This window comes from Canis lupus, chromosome 8 (assembly GCF_003254725.2).
Source record: "Canis lupus dingo isolate Sandy chromosome 8, ASM325472v2, whole genome shotgun sequence".
Lineage (NCBI taxonomy): Eukaryota > Metazoa > Chordata > Mammalia > Carnivora > Canidae > Canis > Canis lupus.
The window spans coordinates 14,357,955-14,374,687 of record NC_064250.1 but is presented as its reverse complement, the minus strand read 5'-3'; the positions used below and the strand labels follow the sequence as shown (position 1 = coordinate 14,374,687).

Here is a 16,733-nt window from a genome sequence, read left to right as displayed (position 1 = left end):
ATCAAATGATACTCCTAACTACAAAATCTTATACCATATTACGATTTTATTTACTACTTTGGCCAATTTATAACCTGTTTTATTGTTTGATGCTTTTCAGTTGTTTAATAGAGTTTTATTTATTTATTTTTAATAGAGTTTTAAGCATTACATTTTAGAGGATATTGAATATTCTCTTTATGGTAATTTTTATGAAATTGTCTTTATAGGTTCAGAAAGTGCTTCTCCAGTCCATTCAGCTTTGGGATCCAGGTCACAGACACCTTCTCCTTCCACACTGAATATAGATCATATGGAACAGAAAGATCTGCAGCTTGATGAGAAGCTCCACCATTCTGTTCTTCAGACTCCAGATGACCTAGGCAATATTTGGAAATTAGATATTTGCCATTTTTTTCTTTCAGGGCATTAGTGTTAGGAGATCTTACTATTTAAGTTATTTAAAATTTTATTTTTGAGAGGGATAAGTTAGTGACAAATCAGTTGATTTATTAAAATATTATGAATTGGGAGATGTTAACAATGAAGGTTAAAACTGCAGTATTTTTTGTTTTCTTTTATTTCAGTGGGCTTATACCAGACTCTTATTTTTTTATTTTTGTGAAAGACAATTGAGTATCTTTTTTATAATACAATCAGTTATTATAGACTTTAAGCACAAACAGGCTCGTGAAGACTTCCTGTAGGAACTGCCTTCAGCCTGAGATTTTCTGTTAATTGATGATACAACCTGAAGTAGCCATTTGATGAAAGAGAGAGTATATACTTACAAATATGATCTTTATATCAAGCACAAATTTCTCTCTCTGGTATCTACATCATTTTCTCCTTAGGTAAATCCTGGTACAGGTGGTATTGAATAAGTAAATATTGGTGTAATAAAGAATTATGAACTGGTGAGGTTTTGATCTTATCAGGAAAAAATAGCACTAATGTATGTTGATATTTTTAAAATTCACTTTTGTAGATATTTAAGATTGTTATTTTGACTCCTTTGTGTTTTTGTGATCTTTTCTTTAGAAGAATTACTGACACTCATGTATTTTTTTTCTATAGAAATCAGTGAATTTCCATCTGAATGTTGTAGTGTGATGGCAGGGGGTACACTCACAGGATGGCATGCTGATGTTGCTACTGTAATGTGGCGAAGAATGCTAGGTATTTTGGGAGATGTCAACGCTATTATGGATCCTGAAATACATGCTCAAGTTTTTGATTACCTCTGTGAACTTTGGCAAAATCTAGCTAAGGTAAAAAAACAAACAAAAAACCATACATACATATGAGGAGAAAGAAAAGTGTTAAGAAGTAGAAGCCTTAGATCTCATTGCCACCCATCACCCTCCTTACTATAAACTGGTACCTAGCAAAGTGAAGTCACTTAACCATGTTTAAATATATAATTAGTGATAGGAATTGGACTTGAACTCAAGTTAAAGGTAAAACAAATTGGAAGAACACTTTATAGGTTTGTTGCATTTTATTTGAAAATTACAGATTAGAGATAACCTCGGCATTTCAACTGATAACCTGACCTCCCCTTCACCTCCAGTTTTGATTCCTCCACTGAGAATTCTTACACCTTGGCTTTTCAAGGTAAGCTTAATATATAAAACATGAATTTAAAAGGTTCATTTAGTAAATACATATGTAATTGGTGTTAAACATTTGATAGATTCTTTAGCTTTTGTATAGTCTTCTAGAACACTTTAGTTTTTAACTAGTCATTGAGGGTCATATAAAGAGAATGGGTGTACCAAAATTGTACAGATGCATCATTTTTACTTATTTAATAAAACAAAAGTGAATGTAGAAAATTGTGTTTTATATTTAAGTGAAGTGTTAATCTCAAATTTAAGATTTCTTTTAAGTATTATTGAATATGTTTGGTGTGTTTTCCTAAACAAAACAATATGTGGTTATCCATACTCATGTTGTTTTGTTTTAATGTTAACAGTAGTTTCAGGAATCCTAATAATTGATTCATTAAGAAGTTGGGCCAACATAGAAATAAATGAAAACAAAAATATTACTTGCTGTATTCAATTTTACAGTATTTGTTTTTGAGTATTAAAATGAACACTTTTAAATTGTAGGCAACCATGTTGACTGATAAATATAAACAAGGTAAATTACATGCTTACAAACTTATTTGTAATACAATGAAAAGAAGACAAGATGTTTCTCCAAATAGAGATTTTCTAACACATTTCTACAATATAATGCATTGTGGATTACTTCATATTGATCAGGTAAATAAATATATACTCTCTAACCAATTGCTTTATAAGTTTATCTTTGATTCCTGATTTTTTAACTCTTAACTTTTAAGGTCTAAAATTAAAATAATCTTTTATGTAGTCATTTATTTACAAGTTTCTTCCATTTTATATAACTTCATTTGTTCTGGAACCCTGGTTGAAAAGCTATTATAGTTAGGGGGTCAACTTGTTTATTAAATGTATGTTTTCTCTAATGTTATAACAACTAGTTAGCTTTCTGAAGATATTAAACCATCTTTTGCTTAGACTGACTGCATTCCTTTAATGTAGTAATATACTTATTCCTTGCATGTTTTGTAATTGTTAAGTATTGACACTTGAGGCATATGGATTTGCTCCTCTAGTCGTGCAACAGTCAGATTTTTTCCAAACTAAGAGCACATCATATTCTCTTATTTCCATAGTTTGTATTAGCATAGTGACAATTCTATTGACTTTGCATTTGTATCAATACAGTCATTATATTCAACAGTCATAAATATGACTCTAGAACACTACTTTAGGGGTTCTTGATCCTGGCCAAAAAACTAAAAAAAATATCCATGTGAGATTGTAAGTCATATGTAAGTCAAATGTAATAAAACATTTTAATCATAATGTTAAATTTCACTTGCAGTTCATTTAAAGAACATTAAACTAATGTTTAAAGAGGTAATTATACTCTCTTCCTGAAAAATGAAAATACTTCTTGCATTTAATTTGAAATAGTTACTTTACAATGTCCTACGTTGGGATCCCTGGGTGGCGCAGCGGTTTGGCGCCTGCCTTTGGCCCAGGGCGCGATCCTGGAGACCCGGGATCGAATCCCACATCGGGCTCCTGGTGCATGGGGCCTGCTTCTCCCTCTGCCTGTGTCTCTGCCCCTCTCTCTCTCTCTCTCTCTCTCTCTCTCTCTCTCTCTGTGACTATCATAAATAAATTAAAAAATTAAAAAAAAAAAAAAAAAAAACAATGTCCTACGTTATAAACATTTCTCAAACAAAATGATACCCGGGATCCCTGGATGGCGCAGCGGTTTAGCGCCTGCCTTTGGCCCAGGGCGCGATCCTGGAGACCCGGGATCAAATCCCACGTCAGGCTCCCGGTGCATGGAGCCTGCTTCTCCCTCTGCCTATGTCTCTGCCTCTCTCTCTCTCTGTGTGACTATCATAAATAAATAAAAATTTTTAAAAAATGATACCCTTAATTACTGGACAAAGAGACCTTTCATTTAAGATAAATCAGATTGAGTAAAACAGCAAAACACTGCATCCTCATGTTGAATTCCAGAGGCAAAGTGAATGAATAACCAAATTAAGAATACTCCCTCAAAAATGCCTAGGTTTATATTTCTGAGGCTAGATATTTGTCATCAAAGGACTTCAGTTTATCCAGTAAAGGGAATCTCTCCAGCCACATGGTTGGTCATATAGCTTTAGAAATCAGCGATCTCACATGGAAGCAAGTAAATGAGAGAAGGAACCACACTGCAGTTCAGTTTTATGACACATGGAACTTATATTTTCAACCCTCTGAAGCAGAGAGCCTTCCAACTTGCTCTCTAATGTGGAAAAAAAAATGCTTTATTGACGTCAGTTAAACATGTGTTTTAAGTTTACCTTCCTTTGACAGAGTATGATACTAAACATGGATATTTAGAAGAATTAAAATTGGTCTTGCCAATTAGGCAGTTATTGCCTGTTATACTGTTCCATGTTACCTATTTGTAAGGATATTGATTAGCTAATGCTCAAGATTAATTTATGATACTCTTTCTCTTCTTTTCCTACATCTAAGGATATTGTCAATACAATCATCAAGCACTGCTCACCTCAGTTTTTTTCACTTGGTTTGCCTGGTGCCACAATGCTTATTATGGATTTTATTGTAGCAGCTGGTAGAGTGGCTTCTTCAGCTTTTCTCAATGTAAGTTTTTATTTCCTGCTCTTCATAATATAACAGACTATAGTTAAACAGGACTCAACAAAGTAACAAAGGAGGAGCCCTTGTTAATAAATTTAACAAGCCAATGTTCAGGAAAATTTACAGTTTAATTGAAATAGCTTTTTTTAGGGCAGCCCCGGTGGCGCAGCGGTTTAGCGCCGCCTGCAGCCCAGGGTGTGATCCTGGAGATTGGGGATCGAGTCCCACGTCGGGCTCCTTGCATGGAGCCTGCTTCTCCCCCTCTACCTGTGTCTCTGCCTCTGTGTGTGTGTGTGTGTGTGTGTGTGTGTGTGTGTGTGTGTGTGTTTCTCATGAATAAATAAATAAATCTTTTAAAAAAAAAGAAATAGCTTTTTTAAAAATTAAGTTTTGAAGTATAAGAAAGTACTACAATTAGTTGATAAATTGACATATGAACTATAAAAATTGATTAAGTCTGATTACAAAACAAAATTTAAAATTGAAGATATCTAAGGAAACAAGTAGAGGGAGGGAAGAAACTAAAGAAAGGTCAATGGGCCATAGCAAAAGAGAAGGCCCAGTGGTGAGATAATCCAGAAATATGCTCTAGAAGTAAACTCTAAAACAGCATGTGAGGATTTTTCTTAACATTTATGGGGCTATGAGACAATGCCAAGTAACTCATTATAGTTGGAAGATGCACACATTTAAGTAGCAGAGGTAAACTGAATAGGAAGACAGTAGCTGGTTTATAGTACTAAAAAGGTTAGATTTCATTCCAAGGAGAGAATGAGTAAGCATTGAGGGATTTTATATAAGGAGTGACATCAAATTTCTATTTGAGAAAGATCACTCAGGCAAATATAAATGAGAAATAGCAATCAATTGGAAGTCTACTAGAATAAACTAAGAGTATTTGGGAGAGAAAAATCAGCCATACTTGACCATTACTTTATAACTTAGAAAGCAGTTTAAAATACATTATTTCACTCATAAGCTGTGCAAAAGACCAACAGTGAATGAGAAAGAGTTCTATTCAGAGCATAGTAAGCTGCTTATTAGAGATCCGTGAGAAGATATCAGGAGAGCCATTGTATTGGGAGCTCAAAGGAGATGTCAGGACTGAAGTGGAAAGCTGGGAGACATTAGCTTATACATTACATGTTATTGAAGGCCATGAAACTAGATGCAGTCACCTAGAAGAAATGATCAGATAAGGGAAGAACTTGTATTTATAGCTAGTTATTAACTCTGTTTCTCCAGTTTCATAAGAACAGTGATCATGTCTTACTCATCTTGGTACCTCCAGGACCTAGGGCAGCACCATGCTCATATAGGTGTTTTTTAATTGCTAACAACCATAGAATGTAGGGCATAAATAAGTATCAATAGGAGGCACTTAATATAGTGGTTAAAAAGCATGGAATCTAGGGGCACCTGGGTCGCTCAGTGGGTTAAGCATGTGACTTCAGCTCAGGTCATGATCTCAGAGTCCTGGGATTGAGCCCCAGGTCAGACCCCATCCCCTGTTCCTCTCCCTCTGTTCCTCCTCCTGCTTGTGCACACGTGCACGTGCTCTCTCTCTCTCTCTCAAAATAAATAAATAAAATCTTAAAAAATCATGGAGTCTAGAGCTGGGCTAACCGGGTTCAAATCCCACCTCTGCCACTTAGTAGACGTGAGACTTTATGCAAATTACTAAATTTCTGTGTTTCTCAGTTTCTTCATCTATAAATTGTCCTCATAGGGTAATTTTATAAGGATTAAATTAACATTTGTAACATGGTTTGAATATTATTTGGACACCTTGTGTATGTGCAATATAAGAGTTTAATAAATTCAGTTGATAATTCAGACAAAAGACCTTGTGTAGGGATATCAGGAATATTTCATGGAAAAGATATTTGAATAGGCCCTTGAAAAATTATTAGTAATTTTAGAAGTGAAAATGTTGATGAGGGAAGGTATGCTAAGAGGAAAACAGGCATGAGTAAGCTGTGTTTTAGGAATGACAAATACCCCATCTTTTTTTGAAGTAGGTTAATCTATCTAGAGAGTAGTGGATAGAAAGAACAGAAGGGTAGTTTAGGTCCTAGCTACGAAAAGTGTGATCTGCACACCAGAAACATTTGGCATGTTCTAGGTGCTTGTTAGAAATTCAGAGTCTCGGGGCAGCCCGGGTGGCTCAGCGGTTTAGTGCCGCCTTCGGCCCAGGGCATGATTCTGGAGACCCGGAATCAATAGGCTCCCTGCATGGAGCCCGCTTCTCTCTCTGCCTGTGTCTCTGCCTCTCTCTCTCTGTGTGTCTCTCATGAATAAATAAAAAAATAAAATCTTTAAAAAAAAAAAAAAAGAAATTCAGAGTCTCAGACCTCATTCCATACCTACTGAAACAGAATGCATGTTTCAACTATATTCCAGATAATTGGTATGGACATTGAAGATTGAGAATCACTGCCTTAGACTACCTTTGGAAGGTCTTGAATGGGAGGGATCAGGTGATAATGCTATATTAGAGAAACAGTTAAATTTTTTAAAGTAAAGAGATGTTTGAATCTGTGCTTTGACAATATTAAAATAAGTGTATTAATCTAGGAGTAAATTAAATGGAAGGCAAATAAAGATGGTAAGTTACAAGGCTATTTTTGTATTAGTGTACACAGACTATCAGTCTTTTGGGTACTATCATAAATTGATAGAACTCAGAGGAGACTGATACATGAATTACTGTAATTTTTCATCAACTTACTGTGAAAATAATTACTATTCTGTAGGCCAGTTATTCTAGGTGACTGATCAGCACATTTCCTGCACTTTTTCAAGATTCTGCAGGAGAATTATTAAGCCCTGATGTCCTTGGGCATCCATTTTTTTTTAAAGATTTTATATATTTATTCATGATAGACATAGAGAGATAGAGAGAAGCAGAGAGAGAAGCAGGCTCCATGCCAGGAACCCGATGTGGGACTCAATCCCGGGACTCCAGGACCACGCCCTGGGCCAAAGGCAGGCGCCAAACCGCTGAGCCACCCAGGGATCCCCCGGGCATCCATTTTTTGTGACTAAATATACCTCCTATGCATCTAGAAGGATACTAGTTCTGTAACATCCTTGCAATAATTTTAAGAATAATCATTTCCGTGGTTTATATGAGGAACACTTGTTGAGAAAGACCGCATGGAAAAACAAATTATTCCAGAAATCAAACATGACACCTCATCTCTCTCCTATAAGGTTAAAGTTAATCTTTTCTCTGGATTATGTTGGAGATACACAATTCAAATCTTCCTCTTTGGATTCCATTTTAGATCCCACACACATCCATCTTCCTTTTGTTAACCAGTAGCCTCCTTTCTCCCCCTGCCAGACAGATCACAAAATAATTTATTAGATTTGCCTTTCCTTATTATAATCACTTTACAGTTATGCTCCCATTATATCCACATAGTTCTTAGTTACCTTTTCCAACTTTAAAGAAAAACCCTTAGCTAATCTCTTTCATTAAATACTGGGTGGTTTTTTTTTTTTTTTTCATCAGTTTCATTTTTATAGCTAGTTTTACTTACTTTCTTTATTTAAAGATTTTATTCTTCTAAATAATCTCAGTACCCATTGTGGAGCTTGAATTTACAACTCTGAGATCAAGAGTCACATGCTCTACGGACTTAGCCAGTCAGGCACCCCTGTCGCTTATTTTAAAGTGGGATAGTGTCTACAAGCTTACCTTCTCCCTTTATAGTGTTGTCTTTTATCTGCAGATCTAGATTACTTTTTAAATATGGAAATGAGTGGTTTTGTTGATAATCATAATAAAGTACTACTCCACATTTAGAAATGTAAGGAAAATTTTTTGGAGACAAATTCTTGTTTTATGTGAATAGGAGTATTATATTTCTAGCAGATTTGTTTTAGCATTTTTGTTAGAGATCATTAAATATAAAAATGAATATTATAGGTATTTTGGTAAATAGTGTATTAGTAGGGAGGTGTTGGTGTTTGGACATGCAAGAAGGTAGAAGAAGGAAAATACTCAGTGCTGATACTTCAGAAATGGCTTAATACAGCTGAGAAAGAAAGATGAAAAGTTACCTTCATCTGTAGGCCAAGCATAAAGTCTGTTTTTAGTAAGTAGTAGAGGCAATGCTTTTCTCATGTGCAAAATACCATAAACATCATCTAGACTAGTGCCTATTTCTTACAGTTAATGTTTTTATCCTTAATTACTTTTTTATCCTTAGATAGTAACAAATACAATCTAGTGACATAGAGTCATCTAGTCATAAGTACAATATGTTGTGGTGTGTGAGTTGTCTTTAAAATAAAGTATTAAAAAATAATAAAAGTATTTGTATTTATTCTCAAAATTAGGGTAATTTAATGCTGTTAGCTAAGCTATATTCCTATTTACAATCCCATTGTGGCTAATTTCTGCTTATTTGCTGCTTTTAAGGAGAGCTCTGCTCTTTGTTCATTATACTTATTGAGAATAGCAGTAGTTTATGTGGAAAGTAGAAGTGAAAACCTGAATCTTTAGGTTTCCTCTTTCCTTTTTAATTTTGTCTTTTGTTCTCACTTCTCTTTGTAATATGGTTAGGTAATAAAGTAACTTTTCTGGCAGTTTAAATGACATAATCAAATACATTTTAAAGACTTAAAAAATCTGATACATAGGCACCAAGAGTGGAAGCCCAAGTTCTTCTGGGATCTTTGGTTTGCTTTCCTAACTTATATTGTGAACTGCCTGCTCTCCATCCCAACATTCCTGATATTGCTGTGTCTCAGTTTACAGACGTTAAGGTAAGAAATCAGATGCTAATTTTTAGTGTTTAAATGGCCTTTTTAATAACCGTATATGTTCGATAAAACTTGTATTCTTTTCCTTTAGAAATTCACATAATTGTGAAAGAACGTTAACCAGTTGTACACCTCAGACATAAGACTAAAATGTCCAGTAGGAGCATAGTCTTTTTTGTGTTTATAACTTCTTTGGAAACATTTTCTCATTATTGAATTCATTCATGTGTCAGTATCTTAGGATTTTTTCATTCACTCACAGAACATTTATTGAAACATCTTATGAGGGATCCCTGGGTGGCGCAGCGGTTTGGCGCCTGCCTTTGGCCCAGGGCGCGATCCTGGAGACCCAGGATCGAATCCCACGTCGGGCTCCCGGTGCGTGGAGCCTGCTTCTCCCTCTGCCTATGTCTCTGCCTCTCTCTCTCTCTGTGTGACTATCATTAAAAAAAAAAAAAAAAAAAAAAAAAATGAAACATCTTATGAGGCAGATACTATGCTACTTCTAAGGCTTCTAAGACTGAGATGAAACTGAACCTACAAAAAATTTGTCTCTCTTTCCTAATTTCCCAATGTGATATATCAACCAATGTAATGGAATATTCCATTTTGCTGTAGGAAACTGTGAAATTGCGGTGGGGATCCTGTGTACCTGAATCATTATAACACCTCAAAAGTCATGCTGATAATTTTTTTTAGACTTTTGCCTTCTCTGAAAGAAATTTTTTCAATCCAGTTTTCTGGATTTCTGCATGTACCTTTCATACCAGCTATATTTCTCTTTACATTTGTAATTACTTGTTTAGTGTATGGATTTATACTTCAGACAAATAAACACCACAAGGTCTTATTTACTGCTATATCCTCAGAGCTTAACATGCTGCTTGGCATCTGGTACTCTAGAAACATTTGTTAAACAAGTGAATTTCACTGACACATAAAATTGTATAGGTCAATGCAAACTTGCAATGAGAGTTAATAAAAACTATACAAATTGAGTTTTGGTCTTCACAGATGTAATATCTTTGGGTTCTTCTATTTTCAGAAGATCCTGAAGGTCAGGGATAGGTAATAGTTTTAATTTGCTTAGGCAGTTTTGAATTTATTAGGGATTAGCCCGGTTTATTACTTATGATCTGCATTTCAGAGTAGCCTTATTATCTTCTGGCCATTGTATAGGTAGTAATGGCTGAAATGATTTAAAAAATCAAAAACTTTCGTAAAGGGGTATCTCCAAAATAAAAGGTAATTCTAATAATCAAGAAAGCAAAAAGCCTAAGAAAATGATGATTCTCTGTCAGGTAACTGAAGATTTAAGGGGAAATTACATGTCATAGTGGTCATATTTAATTTTTACATTTTCACTGAAACCAGTTCCCTGTGTACTCTAAACTGCAGCCACATAGCCACATGGACCGTACCATGCTGTTTTTCGATTTTGGGCTTTTGAAAATGCATTTCTTTCTGCCTGAAACATCCATTATATAGAGGTGTTTTCCTCTTTTTGTCTCTCTTAGTTACCAAACACAAAAAATTTTAGTCTTTGACCTTGATCATTTGTCAAAATCCTGTTTACCTAAGACCCCTTTGTGAAGTATCTATGACTTTCTGAAGTTTTATTTATTCACGTAGAACCTTGTATACGTCATCTTATTTTGTAATTGTTTACAAGTTTGCCTCCTTCCCTGGAATGTAAACTTCTTGAGGATAGGTACTGTATCTTAATCTATTTCTTTCCAGCGTTTAAGACAGGATCTCCTACATAGAAAGCTCTTGGGCTTAAACAATACCTGATTAATTGTCAGCCACTGGGCTAGATACTAGGTTTACAAAGATGTGTAGAAGGTTACTTCTTCTAAGGACCTTACAATCTATGTAGCTGATAAGTGCTTTTTGGATAAATGAATGAATGAGTGAATGAATGATTTTTAAAGAAAGGAACAAATAGATTCTTAATTATCAAGCCTAGTGGCATTCTTGTTTTCCTCTCCTTAATTAGCCACTATAGTATCTGTCTCATGTTGGTATTACAGACCATCCTAAATCTTTTCAACTTTGACTTACATTACACAGATCTAGCTTGATTTACTTCTTGCTTCTCAACATATTCTAGGACTCCCAAATACACTAGTGTTCTTTATCTGCCTAATAAACACAAACTTTAAGATCCTCTCTTTAGATAATTACTGTTTATTCTCCCTTTTGAATATTTTATTCATTTACATAATTTTAACTATTATTTAGCACTTATCCTCAAACTTACACATTATAATTTTTTACAAATTAAAATTATTCAAAAAAGGTTTGCTTTTAAATGAATATTTCTGAGTTTTGAAAAGATGCTCATACTTTTGAGCAATTAAATCTGTTTTAATTATCTTATAGTAAAAAAAATAATAATTATCTTATAGTGAGCTTTTTATTAATCTTTTAATCAGGAAAAATTCTTTTTTTTAATATATATATATTTGGTTATAAATTTCAGAAATTATTTATTTTTGTCTATTTGTGCTTTTATAAAGTACTACCAAAAGAAAATACTACCAACTAGGTAGCTTATAAATGACAGAAATTTATTTCTCACAGTTCTGGAGGCTGATAAGTCCAAGATCAAGGCTCCAATAGAGTTGAATTCTGGTGAGGACCCTCTCACTGATGCATAGCTGGCATCTTCTCACTGTGTCTTCACAGAGTGGAGGGAGCTAAGGAGTTCTATGGTAGTCTCTTTTATAAGAGCATTAATCTCATTCATAATGTCTCCATCCTCATGACCTAAGCACCAGCTACTACCATCCATTATATCTGTGGGTTCAACTTTAGTATAAGAATTTGAGTGGAATACAAATATTCATACCATGTTATTATTTATTTAGCTAATTTTATGAGTAATATTAGACTCTATTAATAAAGTCTGCAAGTTGAGAACAAAGATTCTTTAATTTCCCCATTGTATCCCTAGCACCTGGGGCAGCACATGGGCCCATAGTGGCTATTTATAAATATTTGTTGAATGAATGAATGAATGAAATCTTAATCATTACTGGTTTTTCCCCTTTATTTTAGGAACTTATAATCAAAACTGTATTAAGCTCAGCAAGAGATGAGCCTTCTGGTCCTGCACGGTAGGTCAGATGTTCTTTTTTTTTTTTTTTTTTTTTTTAAGATTTTATTTGAGAGTGAGTGAGTGAGAGTGCTTGTGTGCACATGCACACAAGGTGGAGGGATAGAGGGAGAGGGAGAAGCAGGCTCCCTGCTGAGCAGGAAGCTGATGGCAGGGCTCAATCCCAGGACCCTGGGATCATGACCTGAGCCAAAGGCAGACGCTTAACCAACTGAGCTACACAGGCACCTGGGTAGTTCAGATGTTTTAAGATTTGACATGACATGACTATTATCTTTTTGGAATCTTATTGTAGAAGTTGATTGAATTATTTGGCAGTCCCCATCGTTTCAGATGTACAAAAGCTGTTCTGAATTATAAATTTAAATTATTAAGATCATTAAATATTTTTTCATGATTTTATAAACCTTCCTTCATTAAAAAAATAAAATCCTATTTAAAAATATAAAAATACCTTTTTAAGTATTTTTATTTTCTATATTTAAAATAATTTTGGGGGGAGGTGCCTGGGTGGCTCAGTCTGACTCTTGAGTTCAGCTCAGGTCATGATCTCAAGGTCATGGGATCAAGCCCCACATCAGCCCTGTGCTGGGCATGGAGCCTGCTTAAGATTCTTTCTCTTTATCTCCCTCTGCCCTTGCCCCCCCACTGCTCACTCACATGCAGTCTCTTTCTCTCTTTAAACAAATAAAAATTTTAAAACTAATAAAATGATTTCTTTTAATTTTAAGTATATTTTACTTTCCTTTCAGGTTATATTTGTCACTATCTGTTTTGCAATACCTTGACATGTAGTCAATGAATTTTTGTTCAATTGAATTAAAAGAAAAGATTTCTTTTGTAGAAAAAAATACTTGTAGGAGGATTTATAAATATTTTATCAGGATATTTTTTAAAAGTACAATATAAATAATAAGATTTTAGAATGTTTTCCCTTCTAAATGCCTTGTTAAGAAGTGAAAACTGTCATTTTCTATTTAAAATTTTCCAGAAAGGCTGAGATTTAAATCAACAGGTTGCCAGTAGCACACCATGTTCCTTTTTTTCCCGAAAATATCATTAATTTATATTTTATATTTCTTGAAGCTAATTCTAATATGTCAGCCTCAACGGTAGTCTATGTTACTACTTTTTTGACCTACATGTCTGGAAAGCTTCCTTTTTTCCTAACACCTGCACATTTTTTTATTCAAGTTTCATAAAAATACAGATTATGGCTTTGACTATTTGGATTCTAATTGTAATTTAAACCTTTTAACAGCAACTAGAATTAATGTAAAATGAGCAGTTTGCTTAAATGAAATAGCTCCAGCCTTTTAATTCACTTGGCATATTTTTCTCAGTAGCCAAGTTAACTAAAAACAAATCTCTGAGTAAATCCTTCTTTTACATTAGTTTTAATACTAGGCAGCTATTCCAGAAAACATTGTCTTTTCCATTATTCCCATATTTATATTTCTGGTAGCCTTAACTCCAAATTTGATGATTTTCAATATTATTTCTTTAACATTTTCTGTGTTAATGATTAATAATGATAATCTTTTAAGTTCACAAGGGTTTTCCTATCATTGTTCCCTTTAATCCTCATAACAATTCAGAAATTATTGGAATCATTTTTATTCTTCCAGCTTTGCTAGCAAAAAAACTGATGGCTTAGAAAACTAACATTTGTTATGTACCAGGCATTGTTCTGAACACTTTATTACCTCATTTAATCTTTGCAGCAGCTCCAGAATATAGGTATAATTTTTGTCTTCCTTTTTATAGATGGGAGCCCAGAGAATTTAAATAATCTGCCCTATCATCCAGAAATAGCAGAGCCATGATTAAAACCCTGGCAGTTTGTCTTCAGAGCCTTATTAGATGCATAAATAATAAGTGGCAGAACCAGATTTGAACCTAGAGCTTCAGAATCTAGATCTTCTGCCTTTTTTTTTTTTTTTTAAACACTATGTTGCCTCTGAAATGAAAGAACACTGAAGCCTAAAACATATAGCTGCCTGTAAGTAGACTTGGAAATCATTAACACAATAGCTTGCTTGAAAATGTAAGAAAATCCCAAAGTTGAACAGAAGCATTTTCTAAACTTGTTTTCCTTTCAGGAATGTAAGGTCTTAGAAGCTTATCCCCCAAAATTAGACCAGGAGAAGAGAGTTGAGCCATTCTAGAAATGATCTAGATTATTTTGCTATCTTGAGGAATGTAGGAAACACACACAAATTGATCTTACCCCTCTATTATAAAAACGTGTTAATAAGCATTCTACTCCCAGTCTGTGCTGGTTAGTTACGCCCATGGAGAGCTTTGCTTCACTTCAGAGTTCATAATTACTTTAGGATTATAGGTCTTTCCACTGCCAAACCTGAAACCTGGTTATTTAGATATGTAATATTAATGGGTAGGTAACAATAGGGAAGAAATAAAGTAGTAGAATTAGCCTAGAAGACCGGTAGTTTTGCTAGTAAATAATTTATTAGCATGAACACTGTGATAAACTGAAAGATGAGACTTACAAATTTCTGGTCCACTATGTTCAGGATGAAAGATACTTCTGCATTCAATTATTCTGGAATTTAACATTCTACAGAATTTAAGAATGTCGGTAAAACAAAACAAAACAAAAAACAAAAACAATGTTGGTATCAGGACATGCCAAAGTATACCAGGATACTACAAGGAGTTGACTTGTTTAGGAGTTGAGGGAAACCAGTATGTGCTTCATTAAAAGCTAATACTTGAACACACTGATGAAATTTTTAATGATTCTGATCATCAAATAATACCTTTCAAGCAAAAACTCGGTTGAAACAAGGAAATGAAGTTTCATAAGACATTAGGGAATAGAAGAAATTCTACCGGTTCTATTTCTGTTGGAAATCGTTTATAAAGTATATGAATTTTATTTGTATTGCCAATTTGTTTTACAAAGAATTTGTAATCAGCTTTGTTAAATTTAAGAGTTATGAAAATAATATTTAGGGGCACCTGGGTGACTCAGTCACTTAAGTGTCCAGCTATTGATTTTGGTCAGGTCATGATGGAGTCAGGCTATGTGCTGTGCACGGAGCCTGCTTAAAATTTTCTCTGCTTCCCTCCCTGCCCCCCACCTTATCTCAAAGGAAGAAAGATGGAGGGAGGGAGGGAGGAAGGAAGAAAATGATACGACATCCCATCAGCTTCATGTTTTTGCTAAAGTTCATTTTGTGCTATCAAAATCATTCTCTTTCCTTTTTTGAAAGTTACAATTTTTGTTTGGGAAGCTTTATGGCAATATCAGTTTGTTAATATGGGTTTGTTACAACGGTCCTGTGTGTTATCCCCACCTTAGTAATAAATTATAACTGAAAATTAATCTTTGAGTTTGTGGTCATGTGCTTTCCTCCTTCTTTCACTTGCTTAAGAAGAAATAATGTGCAGAATAAGAAATTGATTCACTTAAACAGTGCTTGTTCATTCTAGATTGGTTGTCGGTATTTTGGTTGTGGTGGTGGTTTCATTTTGTTTAAAGGCTCATCTATTTCTGTTTATATCATTGTTGGTTGCCTTTTTTGCAGATGTGTAGCACTGTGCAGTTTAGGTATTTGGATTTGTGAAGAACTGGTCCATGAGTCTCATCATCCTCAAATCAAGGAAGCTCTGAATGTAATTTGTGTCTCCTTAAAGGTAAAAAAAAATGTATTTAGTGGAAAATATTATTAGTGGAATATATTAATAAAGAATGCAGGACTATTTTTCTCCAAATGTTAATTATATCTTGTGTCCTTACAGATTAAAACATTTAATAAATGGTTTTATTAATTTGTCATTACATTATTTCTTTGATGCTGACTTTTTCCTTCAGAGTTGTTCTACTCTTGAATTTAGGATATCTTAGTATCACTAAGATATAAGGTTATCAACCTATTTTATCTCAACTTTTGGTGTCATTTAACAACATATATAGGGTTGTTTTTTTCCTAATCAGTATTTTTGTAACCTACTTTTCATTCCTTAATACTTCCTGAATTCTTGAGCTATTCAGTATTTTGGCTTTATTATTTCAAGTTAAGCGCTGTCCTTGTTACCAGAGTAAAATTTGTTAAAAAATAATAACCTGATTTTTTGGACAGTCTGAATGAGTAAATTTTTTGCTTGTGAAAGTATGCATATTAGTTTTGTTTTAAAACTTGTTTTAAAGTATCTATATAGAATTCTAAACACAAAAGGTACAAATATTCCTTACTTGACAAGTATTTCTGAATATGTACAATGTTTGAGGTGCTTTGCTAGTCACATTGAGGTATACCAGAATGAAAAATAATTGTAAATCCTAGACTCAAGAGATTAATAATATGATGGCTAAAAAGGATTAAATTAAATAAGAGTAATAATAAAACAAAGCTAAGAGAACCAAATGAGTGATGCATATAAAATGTTGATTGAGGTCAGAGGTAGCCGCGATTACTTTGATGTAGGTAATGGAGAAGACTTGGAAAGTGGAGACATTTGGTCAGGGCTTGAAGAGTTGGGGAGATTTGGTCATAGAGAGCTAAGCGTAACAAGTTTGAGTTTATGCCATAACAAGTTTGAGTTTATGCCACTGGGGAGTCATCCAAGAGCTTTAAGCATAGACAACGTCAGCATCAGAGCAGTTCTTTAGAAGATTAATTTGA

General features: G+C 34.1%; 1 protein-coding gene across 11 annotated transcripts in view; it reads left to right on the top strand.

Annotated features, from left to right (window-relative positions):
- Nucleotides 1–16,733, top strand: part of RALGAPA1 (Ral GTPase activating protein catalytic subunit alpha 1) — a 242,471-nt gene that overhangs the window by 118,847 nt on the left and 106,891 nt on the right. For all 11 annotated transcript variants that reach the window (XR_007412270.1, XM_025443673.3, XM_049113052.1 and 8 more), the window contains 8 exons: nucleotides 210–362; nucleotides 1,057–1,250; nucleotides 1,498–1,596; nucleotides 2,097–2,252; nucleotides 4,059–4,187; nucleotides 8,838–8,963; nucleotides 12,024–12,082; nucleotides 15,636–15,744. Coding sequence is in view for 10 of the 11 variants with exons in the window: in XM_025443673.3 (XP_025299458.1) it covers nucleotides 210–362; nucleotides 1,057–1,250; nucleotides 1,498–1,596; nucleotides 2,097–2,252; nucleotides 4,059–4,187; nucleotides 8,838–8,963; nucleotides 12,024–12,082; nucleotides 15,636–15,744 (1,025 nt within the window). In the remaining variant the exon portion in view is untranslated. The remainder of the gene's footprint in view (nucleotides 1–209; nucleotides 363–1,056; nucleotides 1,251–1,497; nucleotides 1,597–2,096; nucleotides 2,253–4,058; nucleotides 4,188–8,837; nucleotides 8,964–12,023; nucleotides 12,083–15,635; nucleotides 15,745–16,733) is intronic.